Source organism: Pantherophis guttatus, chromosome 6 (genome assembly GCF_059756535.1).
Source record: "Pantherophis guttatus breed Tessera chromosome 6, ASM5975653v1, whole genome shotgun sequence".
Classification (NCBI taxonomy): Eukaryota; Metazoa; Chordata; class Lepidosauria; order Squamata; family Colubridae; genus Pantherophis; species Pantherophis guttatus.
The window spans coordinates 38758923-38774438 of NC_142068.1; the positions used below are offsets into that span (position 1 = coordinate 38758923).

At 37.0% G+C, this 15516-nt stretch overlaps 1 protein-coding gene across 3 annotated transcripts in view; it reads right to left on the bottom strand.

The window, feature by feature from the left end:
• Positions 1-13932, bottom strand: part of UBXN7 (UBX domain protein 7) — a 31697-nt gene extending 17765 nt beyond the window's left edge. The window contains exons 1-4 of one of the 3 annotated variants that reach the window (XM_034439556.3): positions 13784-13932; positions 10349-10496; positions 8425-8492; positions 2864-2929 (exon numbers count right to left, since the gene is read on the bottom strand). In XM_034439556.3, coding sequence (XP_034295447.1) covers positions 2864-2929; positions 8425-8492; positions 10349-10496; positions 13784-13856 — 355 coding nt within the window. In that variant the 5' untranslated portion in view covers positions 13857-13932. Of the gene's footprint in view, positions 1-2863; positions 2930-8424; positions 8493-10348; positions 10497-13260 lie in introns of all 3 variants that reach the window. The other 2 variants (XM_034439558.3, XM_034439557.3) reach the window with 2 other exon arrangements.
• Positions 13933-15516: the final 1584 nt, after the last annotated feature.

The window sequence follows — 15516 nt, forward strand, 5'->3', positions numbered from 1 at the left end:
CCTCTCCTTGATCTTCCTTCCATGTTTGCTGCTGCTGCCTCATTTTCTCAGCAGCTGATCTTTGGGTGCCATCTTAGTGATGTTCTACTGGATGCCCTGAGTTTCATCCAGGACAGTGGTTTTGTCATTCACCAGACCCCACCTGTTCTTTTTCCAAATAGTGTACATTCCTTGGGTATTGGACTTGGGAGTGGAAGCCTCCATACATTGAGAAGAGCTTCTAGGTATTCACATCAGCAATCTCCATATCTTCCTTTGGCCAACTTACTATATTGGCAGGGCATGCACGTTGATGGCATGGATCTTAGTCTTTCCAGTAAGCTGGCTCTTTAAGACCTGTCTAATCCTTTGGTGGTATTTGGATGCTGCTATCTTCCTTGCTTCCTCATTGTGGTTCCCAAGTGACCGCAGGATACTAAGGTACTTGTAACTAGTCTCTATCTGCTATGTGATTCACTGAGAGTTCCATCTCATCAGTCTATGACTGCAATTGGAACTGGAAATCTAATAATTAGTCGTGACCTTTTTTGCAGTGGTCATTAGCATGAAATTGGCAAAAAATGCCAGAAAGCAACAAAATACATAATCAATCTCAATCATGTGGAATGCTATGACCTGTTCTAAAGGTCACAATCATTTGATGGCCAGAGGTGCTTTACAGGTTGAATCTTATCCTTAATGTTCACACCTTTTTGTATTTCCATCAACTGACTAATCTCTCACCAAATTGCTTTGAATATAGCCTCTAATCTCATTTTCCAGAGGTGCAGGCATGATTCTCCTTAATTGTGTAGCTAAGTATCTCAACGATTACAGTAGTAAATTGTAGTAAATAGTAGTAAATACTAGTTTATTGATTTTAGTTATGGTGATAACAGAAATTGTTGTGAGGAAGTCTTCTAGCATACTAATGGTACTTCTCCATTGAGCCTTGGTAACCAGTCTCAAGGGTTGATTATAGTTACTTTATCATGATCTTATGCCTCATATTAGCTGTTGTGCTCTATAATGGAGGGAGTGGCAGTGATGATCCAACTTCAGGTGTTGGCTGCACATCCATTTGTTCTTCCAGTTCTTCTTAAGTCTGGGTTGTAACATGTAGTTGATCTACCTCAAGTTATGAGAGCAGCTTCCTCATTGCTATGTTGAAACACTGGGTAACTAGCCATTTCTCAATTAGTGTGGATGGATGGATCTTTTGTACATCCATAATTCCCTTATATTTCATATATCCTTTCTCATTAGGTCTACTGTTGCTCTAGCATTCAATCAATTCCAGGTTATATAATACTATACCATAACTATGACTGCACGTTTCCTATTGTAATGATTATTATTTGTGAACTTGCTGTAATTATCCAATATTGTTACTATTCCTTCCATCACTTAATTACATTCTCAATTGTTTTAATAGTAATAGCAAAAAATCCAAAATACTATTACAGATGTTGAATGCTGGTAATACTGAACATTATATAGAGAAAAATCAGAAAATTTTTCAAATACGTTAAAATGAAGTTTCTATGCATATGATTGACTGTAAAAAAAATTGGCATTTAGTGAACAAAACCATTTTTCACAGACATAACTTATTTTATATGCATGGAATAATTGATGATTTGATTCTTCCTTTACACTGAATCCAAGGTACACATTTTTTCTATTAATGAAAAGGGGGGTAAATGTGCCACTCAACATTAGAAAATTAATATATTTTTGTATAATACAGAAATCGTAAAATTATCTTTTAATTTAAATAAAATTAACCAAGTTTATTCCAAAATTATTCATAATTACATATAAATGTGCTCATATCAATTTAATGACTCTTTTGAGTTCATATCAATGTAGTAAAACCTTTGAAAGAACTGGATTAAAGTTTCTGGTCATTACTGAATTAAATTCTCAGTTTATTCTTGCTCGTTAATATTTAATACAAGGCCCCAACTGACAATCTAATATAAAAATCAAATCGAAGTTTGGCTTATTAAGTTTGTGAAAGTGCTTCAGATTAACGAAGCAAAAGGCATTCATATTATTCTTGGCTTCATGTGGGATACGCAGCACCTGGTCAGGATTATTACTGGCAAGGAATGTGTATCAGATTTCTTCTGGTAATAGCTAAACCAGGTAATTAGTCTTTCAAGTTTGGTTAGCAATATTTATTGGAATGCAGGTGAATTGTTGATTTTCAAAAATATATAGCAGTAAACCCAATGCTGATATATTTGTGCTGTTGCAATGAAAGTGGATGGAAGGGTTACTGGAAGCATGTTGTTTTTGTAATGAAGGTGGTATGCATCAATAGCTCCAGCCCTTTTATCAATCTGAGAAATGATTCTCCCAATGTGGAATCCCATGAATACGTTAGTTACTGCAATTAAACTGGTTCTCAAATCCTAGTCATAATAAAAACTAAAGTAAGGAGAAATGGCTCAATATCTGGTGATTTCACCCAGTTTTCTGACCATAATATCAAATTGGCTTGTCAATGCTATTTTTTTTACTTGCCATTCTAGCTTTTAATTCCTGAAATGAAATGGTACGTAACTGGGATTTTTCTGACTGTACCTACATTTTCTTAAGCTGACGAAGAGATTATTCTTAGTTATAACTTGCTTGGAAAATAATGTCTTGTACGTATGGAAATATAAAGCATTTACTGTGTGAATAAAGCAATGACTTTAAATTTTTAAAAAAATTTCCTTGCTAGTATTGCAAATTTCTTATAATGCAGAATGAAATTGTTTGAACTCTACAGTAGCACCATTACTACACGTTCTAAGGAGCCTATACTGTTACCCTTGGACATAAACCATAAAAGAAAAAAAAGTTATGAATATAATTATCCACAGATACCTACTAGTTTCTGTCTGGAAATCCCGAAAGCCATCAAATATTGAACGAGCTGGTCTACGTCTTTTTGGTGCTTAATAGGAACAGAATTTAATAAAGAGATTAATAATAAAATCTTACCATATAGCCACATTGTGGATTTGTGGTAAATACCTATAGTAAAGGATGTATACAAATTCCAGGACATCAATAATGCATCATACTAGATTCATACATGAATTCATTAGTTCTTAGGTTTCCAGTTTCTGTATGCCTATCTTGATGCATATTTGAAGACAAAATATTTACAGGTTGCTATTCTATCTCAATGCTTTTAAAGCAAATTAAATTTGCCCCTCCCCCCACTGAAAAAGTTTAAAATCAGAAAGACTGGAGCAGCAATATCCATTGGCATAATACAATGGCAAGCCAAAAGTGAAATTAAAGGGCAATTAAAGTAAATCAATTGTTACAACTGAATCAAAAGTCTGCAATGTGCAGGCCACATAAGTATAAGGAAGGTAGTAGGAACTGCTGGTTTGTGATGTAATTATAACTTACAAATACCCTGTTTCCCCGAAAATAAGACATCCCCTGATAATAAACCCAATCGGGCTTTTGAGTGCATGCCCTAAAATAAGCCCTCCCCAAAAATATTTAAACCCATGCATAGCCGGTCCCTGCCATTTCCTCTGGTTTCCTCCACGCGCCCTAAAATAATAAGACCTCCCTGAAAATAAGGCCAATAAGGGGTTCCAAAAAAAAAAAAAAAAAAAAAGACGACAGGGTTTTATTTTCAGGGAAACACGGTAAACTATCTGACCCATGATTGCTTTTGTTCTCTTCTATCCCATCAGCCTGTGCTATCAAAAGCAATCCTGCTTAAATTTCTCAGTGAAATGCTATTATCTTTAATTTATTCCAAGTCAGTGGAAGAGTGCATTTCTACAGTCTTTGCTGCAGGAATACGCCAGAGCTTGAGAACAAATCTTGGGACAGTTTCACTATTCATTTTATCAATGGCAGAAATTATTTATATTAATACCATTATAACATGCTTACTAATGCATAATTACCCTAGAAAAACAGTCAGCATCACAGAAAAATAGCTCCTTGATAGCCATATAAAAGTTGAAAGAAAATCTATTTATAACTTTCTCAGATTTGGTCCAGAAATATTTCTTCATTTCAATCCACTTGCCTTGTAGTTATTAACAGGTTTTACATTCTAAATGTATGTATGCCTAAATGGCTCACTAGCCATTAAATTTTATACCTGTTGATTCAGAAATAAGCGCCATTAATGCTACTGAAACTTTATAGTATAAATTCAAAGGATAGATATTGTGGAGACCCATTAACATAGGAAGATGATATTTAGCTCTCTTAAAGTACACAAAAATGATTCAGCTGAAGCTATCTATTTAGACTTTTCAAAACTTCCTAATAAAGTAGAATACTGAGTAAACGCAGATGTTCTCAGGGCTCAAAAACTGCCCCAAAATATGAAATAGTTGGACTAAATAGTCAATTTTCAAGTTAGGCAAATATTTAGTGGGATCCCATAGGGATCAGATCTGGTGAAGTATTTTTACATTTATCTGTGGGCAATCAGGAGTTAGCAATGAACAGGAAGGTAGCCAAGTTTTCTTATAATGTTAAGTGATCAGGTTGGTAAAAACAATAGGTTAATGAAGAGCTTCAAATGAATCTTTACACTTGTTTAATATTTTAATGTGGCTCAAAATGAGAAAGTACAAAAGGTGCATTCTGGCACAAAAATACAAATTTCACTTATGGAGTCACCTAGGGCAGTAACTGATTAGAAAAGAGTAGTACAAAGGAAACATCTAAATAGTAGCTACTGTAAAAATGGCAACATCTGTGTCTGAAATGATAATGAAAATAATCAGATAATATACTATTGCTTTTATAGAAATGCACAGTGAGACCATGCCACAGACAAAAGTGGATTAAAATAAACATTTTGGCTAATTGGCAAGACAAAAGAACAGTGTTCTTAACTAGTCTCTTACAGACTAGATTTTGCAGTCATTTTTTAGATTCAAGTCTGATGGAAAAGCAATACGTGTAGCAATATAATTCCCATCATTCTCACCAGTACTAATTTAAGTTGCAGAAAGGCAATTTGTGAAGACTTTTAGAATGAATAGGTACAGCATATTCAGAAGTATTCAGACTCCTTGGGATACGTTCCCAAGGAGTTCAGTATATATTGGAAAACAACAGTGTGGAAAAAGCCGCAATTGGGAACGATCCATTTGTATTGAAGTAAATGAATAATAAGTTATTCTTTTATAAAGGTATTTAATGTATTAAAAAGCTATGATGATCTTACTGTTGCAAACTGACCACAAATTGTAATTAGTAGAGACAACGTGTCATGACTTGCTAAAAGCTCCCTTGGAGACAGGAACCTACGCCTTGGGCAAAACCATTATCAGTAAAGAGGAACATCTGCCCAAGGTGAAGTTAAAAGTAAACATGATAAGATAGTTGTTGTTAGGCAGGAAATGTCAAGATGACCCTTTAAAGTGTAAAACAACTTGGAGAATGACTTAGGAGAATAAAGGGGAGTTGGGAGGGATTCTTAGGCGTGGGGTGCATTGTGTAGGAATATAAAATGTGTAGCTTGAAAACTGCTTTTTGGCACTCCTTGAACTCAATCCATTTGGGAAGGGTCTAAGAGGCCGCGCTTGCAACCGCTTTTTATTTTTCTTCATTTTATCTCCCATAAACCTTTGATTTTGTGAACCAGACTTGTTTATGAATTGTGAGGATTAAAATATTTGGGTCTTATATCTCACAGTATGCTGGTATTCTGATTTTTGAATGGAAGATTTGGTTAAATCTTCCATTCAAAATTGGATATTACCTCAGAATCCAAATCAACCATACAGCAAACCAGAGACAGCACTGACCCTCAGCCAATCCAGGCAATTCCACCTCCCCCCAGTTCACCTCCCAACAATCCTGACCTGTGGTAATATCCTTATCACAAGACCCATCACAAGACTCACTGATGTCTCACAACTGACCCATCACAAGACCTGTCACAAGACCCTCACCTGACACACCCATAGCTGAAGCCCTTATAAACAGAACACTGACATCCCATAAACTCCGCTGAAGATGTTACCTAGCGTGGTAACAAAATGTTCAGAAACCAACCCACAAGCTTGAAGAATGAACCTTTACTCTCAAGGTTTGGTTAGTTGGAGTTTTCTTCTGAATTCAGCCAAACGAATGCCTAAAGCCTAGTACGTTGATTCCTCATTGGAGCTGCTACACTGAGTTCTATGTTCAACGTTGTGGCTCACATTACCATTTCATTGATCTTCTGGATTTGAAGCAACATAGCACATGGATGACTTCATCTAAAAGTTAAATCTGTCTTGCACAGTGAAGCATCCTGCATTTTGTTGTGAAATTACTGTTCCTAGAGAAAATAAAGATGTGGCCATCCTTGGAATTTCAAAATCATCCCAAGTGTAGAAGAACAGCAGCCACAATAATGTTCTTATAGCTTTTAAACTGTGAATGGTGGACATTCTGCCAATACTTCTACTCTGGGGATCCAGAAGATGAAATACAGACTGCTGCATGGCTGCACTTAGGTTGGAATAAAGAAAAAACATTATGCCATATTAAGGAGACCAGAAATGGAGGGGGCTAGAGAGTTCTTGGTTTTATAAAAGGCCTTGGGTTCATTACTGACAACTCTGGAGCATTATGGGGCCTAGTAATGGAGAGGCTCTTACAAGAGTCATCACTGTGCCAACTAAAACACAAATAACTCAAATGGGGTGAGCTATGGATTCTGAACAAAGCTATCTCTAGCTGGGAGACAAGACTGGCAGTAGAAAGGCTCCTAGCTGTTACGTAAGAATAGGTACAGGACAGCTTTGCTGCTCTGAGAATGTACTCAACTGTCGGAAGCCCTATGGGCTGGAATTGATGTTGGAAAGATGAGAGGTAGTTGCAACTGGGGACTGAAGGAGGATTGCTTGTAATAGCAACACTATACTTCTGACCTTGGGTTTGGTTAGTAAGTTGGCCATTGCAGATGTTATTGAAAATTAATGATTAGAGCTGTTGGATAGCATTACTTGGTCTGTTGTGTGGATGTCTGGATGGTTTAGGTGTGGGGAATTTATGGTGGGTGGGAGTATGTTTGGGGATTGTTATGTGAGTTGGACCTGGTCTTTGGGTGTTAAGTGAATTTCGTTTTATGGGTATACTGTGTATACACGTACGACAATAAAGTTGTTGTTGTTGTTGTTGTTGTTGTATTTATTATTATTATTATTATTATTATTATTATTATTATTATATTATTATTATTATTATTATTAATTATTAGACACTGGGTGACCGTATTTGTATCCCATCTGTAATTATTTGAAAGAGGGGGAAATCAGTTGGGCTGTTACAGGATAAAGGAAGTTATCAGTAACAAACATATCTTCTTATAGAGTAATTGTGAATCCAGGTGCCATGCAGTTGGGAAGAGCTCCCCAGGCACCAAACAGACTGTACATTGGAAAAATCCCTATTTTGTCTCTGTGGCCAACTAACAAACATAATTTATGACAGTTTGAGATTAGAACCCATTCTTACACAAAGAATATTCTTTCTTTAATCTGAGGCTCATCATGAGGCAATTAAGTGACTGCATGAAGATTCCGTTACGACCTAATTGTTTGATACAGAAGACAGGACTCCTTAAACAAACAAACAAATCGTATCTATATACTTAAGAGTGGTGATGGTGGAGGAAATATGTATAAGCAACAACCAATGGTGAGCATGAGTGAATGAGGCATAATGAATTTGTGATACTTTTGAAAAAGAAGAATGTATCATCATTCTATCTGACTTGCTATTACCATGCACTCCTGAAAAGAGTAAACCAAAGATATGTGCCTCTTTCCTACTCACTCTGGTGGAAAGATGCCAGCAAAGACTTTTTATCCACATGCTTTCTGTATTAATAGAGTACTGCATGTGTCATAGATTATACATATCAGGAGATACATGTTCAAAACGTATAATTATAAAATCCATTCTATTATGACATGCTATTTTGTGTCTGACTGCATGATGGTATAACTTACTGCTTTGTTAGGTCATAATCTAGTGTAGCATAATCAGAAATATTTTTTTTAAAAAATCTAAGACCCACTTATGATAATAAACACAAAGACTCCCAAATTTTCCAGGCTGAATTACCATACTTTCAGGACATATACATTGTTATTTACAAATCTAGAGAAAAATCTACTGTACATAACTAAACAGAAATATATAACTTCTTAAAAAGAATCTTATTAGGAATTACTACTACAGTGATATTAATACTCCTCTACCTCAGTTTCTTATTTACAAAATAAAAACAGTAACAGTAATGAACTAATAAAAATCTCACTATCTTAGTGGGTATTAAAAAAAGTTGCCTGTTATACATATTTTTCAGTATATAAGATCTTACTATCTCCATTGTAAGGATAATGTAGAATTTCTGTTCATTCTCTGAAGACCAAATGTAAACATAAAAAAGAAGCTTACCACCAAATAAGGGTTCGGGTTCTACCAGAATTTCTTGTTTTTGAGGAATAGGTGCCCTCACTTCATCTCTACGAAGACAAAAAGCACATAGTAGCTTGAAAATGTCAGTATTACTTGGGCAAGAGAAAAGTCTGTTCTTCATACCTATATTGGAAGCATGCATTGGAGTTAACTATTACCATTACCACTAATTATTACCAGGAACAAGAAAAGAATGTTTGGAAGTTGCTCTTGTGATTACACAGAAGGAAAAAGTGCTCAAATGCCTGGATTTAGTCTTTACCATTTTATGTCAGGAACAAGACAAAATTCCTGACATGTTTGCACATTTTCATTTTAATAAATCTTTAATAAAAAGGTATGGGAAGAATCAACCTGGCTACAATTACTTGCAAAATATTGTTTTTCAGAGTATAAGATGCACTTCCCCCCAAAAAGAGCCATTTTTGGCCTCCTGAAGCCCCGCTCCGCTCATCCCATTTTTGTGAAAAACGGGGCCCTTTTTGCGAAAAACGGGGCCTGCAGAGAGTTTGGGAGGCCTGCAGAGTGCTCCTGGGGGCTGGAGAGAGCAACAAGCAATTGTTAGTGATGTCAGCTTCATTTCTACAGTTCTCAACTAAAACAATTTTTCAATGTTCTAGACTGGATGTATGGGGGTGTGATGCTCAGCGGTTAAAGACACTGAAAAGCTGACAGCTGGGGTTCAAGACCAGAGCACAGTGTGACAGGATGAGCTGCCATTACTTGCCCCAGCTATCTGGACATCGCTGGCACCCTCGGCTAAGAAATGGAGATGAGCTCTGAGCTCTGCCCCCTAGAGTCAGACCCGACTGGAAAGGGGAAAATTTTACACTTTACCTTTAGACTGGATGCAAGAGCATTTTGTATCTAACTATTTACAGGTACTATGCAGTTGACTATTGTTTAATAAAGCAAATAAGGAAGGGTAAATTTTATGGAAACAAAATAATCCAAATAAAAGGAGACAAAATATCAATTGCAGATGGAAGTGCAGTTACTGGGCAAATGGAATATTGGAATGTTATTATACAAAATACAGATGAACTACAATCAACTGCAATGACATTGAAAGTCTAATTTCAAGATTGGCATTCGTGCAAAGGGAAACATTGCCAATGTTTCAATACAGGTATGAAGAACATAACATCATAAATAAGCCAAGCACAAATTAGCAAGAAAAAAAAAGGAAATTTATATAGAATATAATTCCCTAATTAAGTTTTTGATTTGTACTTCACCAGCAATTTCATAAAAAATTATTTGAATAAGAAAATATTAAATAAACTATTTAGTATTCCACGCCTTGTTTTGAAGCCCTCCCACCCAAAAAAGACCCAATAAAATCTATTTCCTATAAGAATTTGTGAAACTGAAGCTTTAGCACTTTCTCCTAAACTTTCCCAAGAGAGGGGAACATTGGAGTTCAACCAGTAGCTGTATCACACAACTGGATCAAGAAATGGTCATTTTAGAAGGGGACATACTACTGCTTCCTTCAGATTGCTAAAGGCAGCAATCTTGTCTGCAGTAAAGTATCATCTACCTCTCAGATCCACCCACACATATCCCACATAAATCGGTCAAGTGGGGAATAGCAGAATTTATGCTGCAGGTTTATTTTGTGCTTTAGTTTCTGGAAATTGAAAAGAATCCAGATAAACTAGATAGGTGTTGCCTGAATCATGCTAGAATAATTATACTGCTCTCTGTTAATTTTGTTAATTGGTAGTGGTAATACAAGTCTCACAAAGGATCTGTGCTTTAAAAGTTTTGATGATTAAATAGCTACCCAGAGCAACAAGCAGCTGCATAAGAAAAACCAAGAACGTAAAAGCAAAAATATCTGAAATATACGTACAAATTTCAAAGATAATTTAATTATCCTCTTTACAACACTACGTACTCTGTATGTGGTCGCAGATTTGATACACTTGCAGAACTAGTGCTGGGTTCTTCAGCAATTCCTCCACCATCAAGGAACATAGTGACAGCCATTTCTAGATTATTGTTGCATGCTTCAAGCATATGTTTGCCTGCACTTTCACTGGCACCTATGACACAATGAAAACAGTATTAACAAAAGCTTTAAAAGAGAAAAAAATATTAATTTAATAAAGTGAATATAATGTATTTTTACAACAGACTAAATATTTTTTATATATTAAAAATCAACATAATCCAGTCATGTAAATACTTTATTCTGATTTGTTGCTTTTGTATTCCTAATGATTTCTGGAGAGATCTTACAATTTTCTTGGCAATAATATTGAGGTGGTTTGGCTATCTTTTTCTGGGAAGTTTTTCAACTAGGGCTGAGAGACAGTGACTCGCCTAAGGTCAGTTACTAGTTTCTGTGTCTGAGGTCAGTCTAGAACATGGGCCTTCTCAATTCTATAATTTTCCCTTTTCTGCATGACGAAGTGTGTGTGTGTATAAAGTTTACCAATAATAAAACCATTTCAATACAATTTTCTTTGCCAGATTTTAGTATATTCTGTTACTATCTCCTCTCACACATCCTTTGTTAATTACAGAGGATTCAATGGCGTATTCCTATAAAATTTAGTGCAAGGACAACAATCTAATCCTTTCAACCTGGAAGCACTTCTGCACTTCCAACACAACTGCAGGAATAGTTACAGACCTTTTACTGAAATGGAGGACTCTGGAGTATATGCATGTCTCATATTATCTGAACTCTGAAGCAACCAGAAATACACAAGAAGTTTGAGGAGTTTCCATCTGCTTCAAAGTTTGACAAGGTTTAAGCTCCATACCATATTATTAAAGAATGAAAAAAGGTCTCAGTACAATTAAACAATCAGTAATAACTATAGATAATAGCTTTGGGGGAAAAGTGTTAAAACCGTTGACTATAATCCTTTGATCCAACTACCAAAGTTGGATCCCTTTGGTATATGGTACCCTTTAGTTGGTGGACTACACATCTCATAATCACTTGCCATGAACTATGCTGGCTTTGACTGATGGGAATTGTAGTATAAAACACATGAAAAACTTTGTATTTTCATTTTTTTTTTGTTTAAAAAAGCCTTCTTTCTTTCTCAACAAAATATCACCAGAACAATTAGAAATTATTAGAAATAATTTCTAATTAGAATTATTAGAAATTATTGGAAAACAATATACAAAGACCTTTACAGCTATATTAAATTATATCTGAAAGATTAAGTATTTAACTTAATGTTCTTTCCTTTTGCACAAACTACTGCAGTTCAATGTAGTGCAGTACATTTTTCTCAGAAATAACAGGATAATAGTAATAAATAGAAAAAAGATTTAAACCGGAACCGAGGTAAATGCAACAGAAATAAAATAAAATGAAAGCTTCTAAAACAAAAAACTTCTTTTCTGGGAATATGTTTTACAGCGCCAATAAAACTGTCCATATACAGGTAGTTGATTTACAACAGTTCATTTAATGACTGAAGTTACAACGGCACTGAAAAAAATAACTTAAGATGGTTTTCCACACTTACAACCATTACAAGCATCCCAATGGTCACGTGATCAAAATTCAGAAGTTGGCAACTGACTCATATTTATGACAGTTAAAGTGTCTGATCCCCTTTTGCAACCTTCTGATAAGCAGTCAATAGAGAAGCCAGATTCACTTAACTGTGTTACTTACTTAACAACTGCAGTGATTAACTTAACAATTGTGTCAAGAAGGATTGTAAAATGGGGCAAAATTCACTTCACAGATGTCTCACTTAACAGAAATTTTGAGCTCAATTATGGTCGTAAACCAAGGACTACCTGTATTCTTCACAGAGTACGCTAATTCATGCTAATTCAATAATAGGTCCTACCAAGCCTAATGGAATTTCAACTAAGTATAGATATCATTCCAGCTTTCAGTTAGTTCAGAAAGGCTTATATGAATGGAACTTTCTACATTTACTAATAACACATAAAACTCTGAATAGGAAGAATTAGAAGTCATATATTTATATCAAAATGATTTTGAAAACTAAGAGCAGGATCAGTACATATTTTCTTCCATAATGTATAATTAATGTTAATGAAATTCAATGGCTTTTGTTTATTTTATTTTATTCATTTCCCGCCTTTATTATTTTTACAAATAACTCAAGGCGGCGAACACACACGATACTCCTTCCTCCTATTTTCCCCAACAACACTGACTACTAGTTCTCCAGCATTTCACCAAATATTTTTTTCTATTCCAACAAAGATATTAGGCACTGAATCTAGAAATTCTGCATGCACTCCAATCCTAAACCAAGCTCCTTTCTGAAATCTGCTGACTGAAGCGCTTGAGCATCACTTACACTCAAGAATTCAGTCAAGAAAATATGTTTCTGGCAAGCATCATACCGCATTTTTAATAAACTGAATAGGCTTTTAAAAAGATTAGGTATCTCCCTGGAGCATTTCTCCATGCTGGACTTGTAATCCTTACTGGATGAAGCCTCTTTTTTCAGAGGCACCACCTTTTGATTAAAAGATCAAACAAGAAAGGACAATCAGTCCTATTCTGCTTTTGATTCTAGAACGATTAGACATTTGGCATGGATCAGTTGCTGTTCGAAACAGAATATTAGGTATTATTGATCCTCCTTCAATCCCTCAAGACAACTGTTTCTCCCCACTCCCAACCGTTGTTTTCTAATAATATTCATACTTTGGGACCTTCATATAGTCAGAACGGAGGTTAAATAGAAACGCAAAAATACCTCGGGAATATTTTACTTTTACAATACTGACGCTGGAGGCCAGAAGGTTCCCAAGGGCCCTTTAAAATGGAATTTGGCCCGACTTATTTATTACCTCTGCTGATCACTATTTTTCCCGACTTTACATTTACATTACAGGCACCCAGGTAAGGCGGATGACGATCCTTTTTTTGTCTCACGCAGTTTGAGAATGAAATAGGCTGGTATTTCGAGGGACGGAACTACCATCCGTCTCCTCGTCTACCATAAACACAGCCAGCAAACCGCAAGTCTGGTTCTTCCTGGAAAATGTCACACTGCGGTCCCCGAAGCGAAGGAAAGAGCTGCTCTTATTCCACCCTCGCCTCCACAAAAGAATCTCCGTACAATTCCTTCCAAGCATTCCCTCCTCGAAGTTCTCTCTTTTTCGGTTCGCTCCATTGCGTTTCTTTTTCGGTGCCGCCTTCGGCTTCTTCTCCCCCATCCCCGCGCCGGCCTACCGGAGTCCCTTCCCCTTTATCTCCCGCCAACTCCCTTGAAGGCAACGTTTCGGACCCGGGGCCACCTTGCCCCTTCCCCCATTTAGCTGCACCGGACTCAAATCACTTAAACCTATTCCGTGTTTTCGCGCGCCTCACCCGTGATGGCGGTGAATTGCTGAATTAACCCTTTCATCACTGAGGCGGCAGCAGAGCCCCCGGGCGCCGCCATCTTGCCGCCTCTATCACCGAACAACACTCGCCACCTGCCGGTCCTAGTGCGCAGGCGCAGATTTACCGCGCCCCAATTCCCTTGCGCGCTTTCAATTTCAATATCAAGCGTAATGAACGGCATGACGTAAAGAAGGAAAAGGCGCGTCGTCCTTCTCGAAATGGTATCGGAGACTTCAATTGCTGCCCTCTAGTGGCCGGAGGAATTCCGTTCTAGCGCTTGACAATTGTCTCAAGCCTGCTCTCAAAAGAAGTCCTTCCCCTTGTCCCAAAGGGATTTCACCTTTACCTTAAGGCAGCGTTTCTCAACCTTGGCAGTTTTAAGACTTGTGGACTTCAACTCCCAGAATTCTCCAGCCAGCATAGCTCCCATAGCTGGCTGGAGAATTCTGGGAGTTAAAGTCCACAAGTCTTAAAGCTGACAAGTTTGAAGACTGCCTTAACGGGCAGTCGCTACAAATGCAATAAACCTAAACTGAAGAAACCCAAGTGTGTAGCTCGGGAGCTATCTTCCCAACTGCATCATTCCGTTTGATGGCGAGATGTGAACTGGAGCGCAAATACGAGAACTTACTCCTGTGAAGCTACATAGAATTCTAACGCAAGAAACAGTAGTTTGCCAGCAGGAAAACTGGCAAACCTGGAGAATACCAGGCTTACCAATAACTATTTGAAATAACTGGGTCAACAACTACTACAAAAGCAAGAGGAATTAAGAATATATCCTACTATTAGTGTAAAATGAATGAGCTGCCTGAGAGTGCATTTAACTCATCCAATCTATGGGAGAGAAAGCACTTAAACCACTTCAGATTAAATATTTGACATATACTCCATCAATTACATCTTCTAGACCAGGGGTGTCAAACTCAAGGCCCCAAGGCGGATCTGGCCTGGGAGATACAGATCTGGCCCCCAGGGCCACCCTGGAAACAGTGTAGGAGTGGCCCGCAGTGCTTTTGCCAGTGAAAATGGGCTCCCGAGCTCTATTTTCGGCTGCCCCGGCCTCCTGCAACCCTCTGCCAGTGAAAATGGAGTTCGGGAGCCCATTTTCACTCGCAGAGTGCTTGGGCCACCACCGATGCCAACAGGTGTGATGTTGAGCTGGCCATGCCCACCCTGGCCACACCCACCTCCCCCAAGGTCAAACACAACCCTGCTGTGGCCTTCAATTAAATAGAATTTGACACCCGTTCTAGACTGTTTTAAGATTCTTGTATTTTGACTTATGTATTTCCATACTGTAAGAATCTCTGGAAACTACTTTTGCCTTGTAAAATGATCATCTGAACATCCTGAAATTATCATTGGTAGTAATTGTGACTTTAAACTTTTCAAAAGTATCAGTCTCTTCTGAGTAAAAATGTGATTTCATGCTGAGAACATTACAAATTCAGACTAAGGCTTTTATCCATAACTATATTCATTCTAAGAATTAAAAATACCTACATGAACATGCCATGATGTATGCAAGTGTTTTAAATATGATTTTAGTTTTTAAAAGATGACCAAGAGGTTTCAGACAAATTGACCAAAAACCAGAGGATTTTGAAATATACCCGAATATTAACTTGAAAATCAACACAATCCATTTTTTCTCCAGAATGCAATAATGGCAATAGAGAACAATTCAAAAAATGAAAACCCAAAGATACTAAATG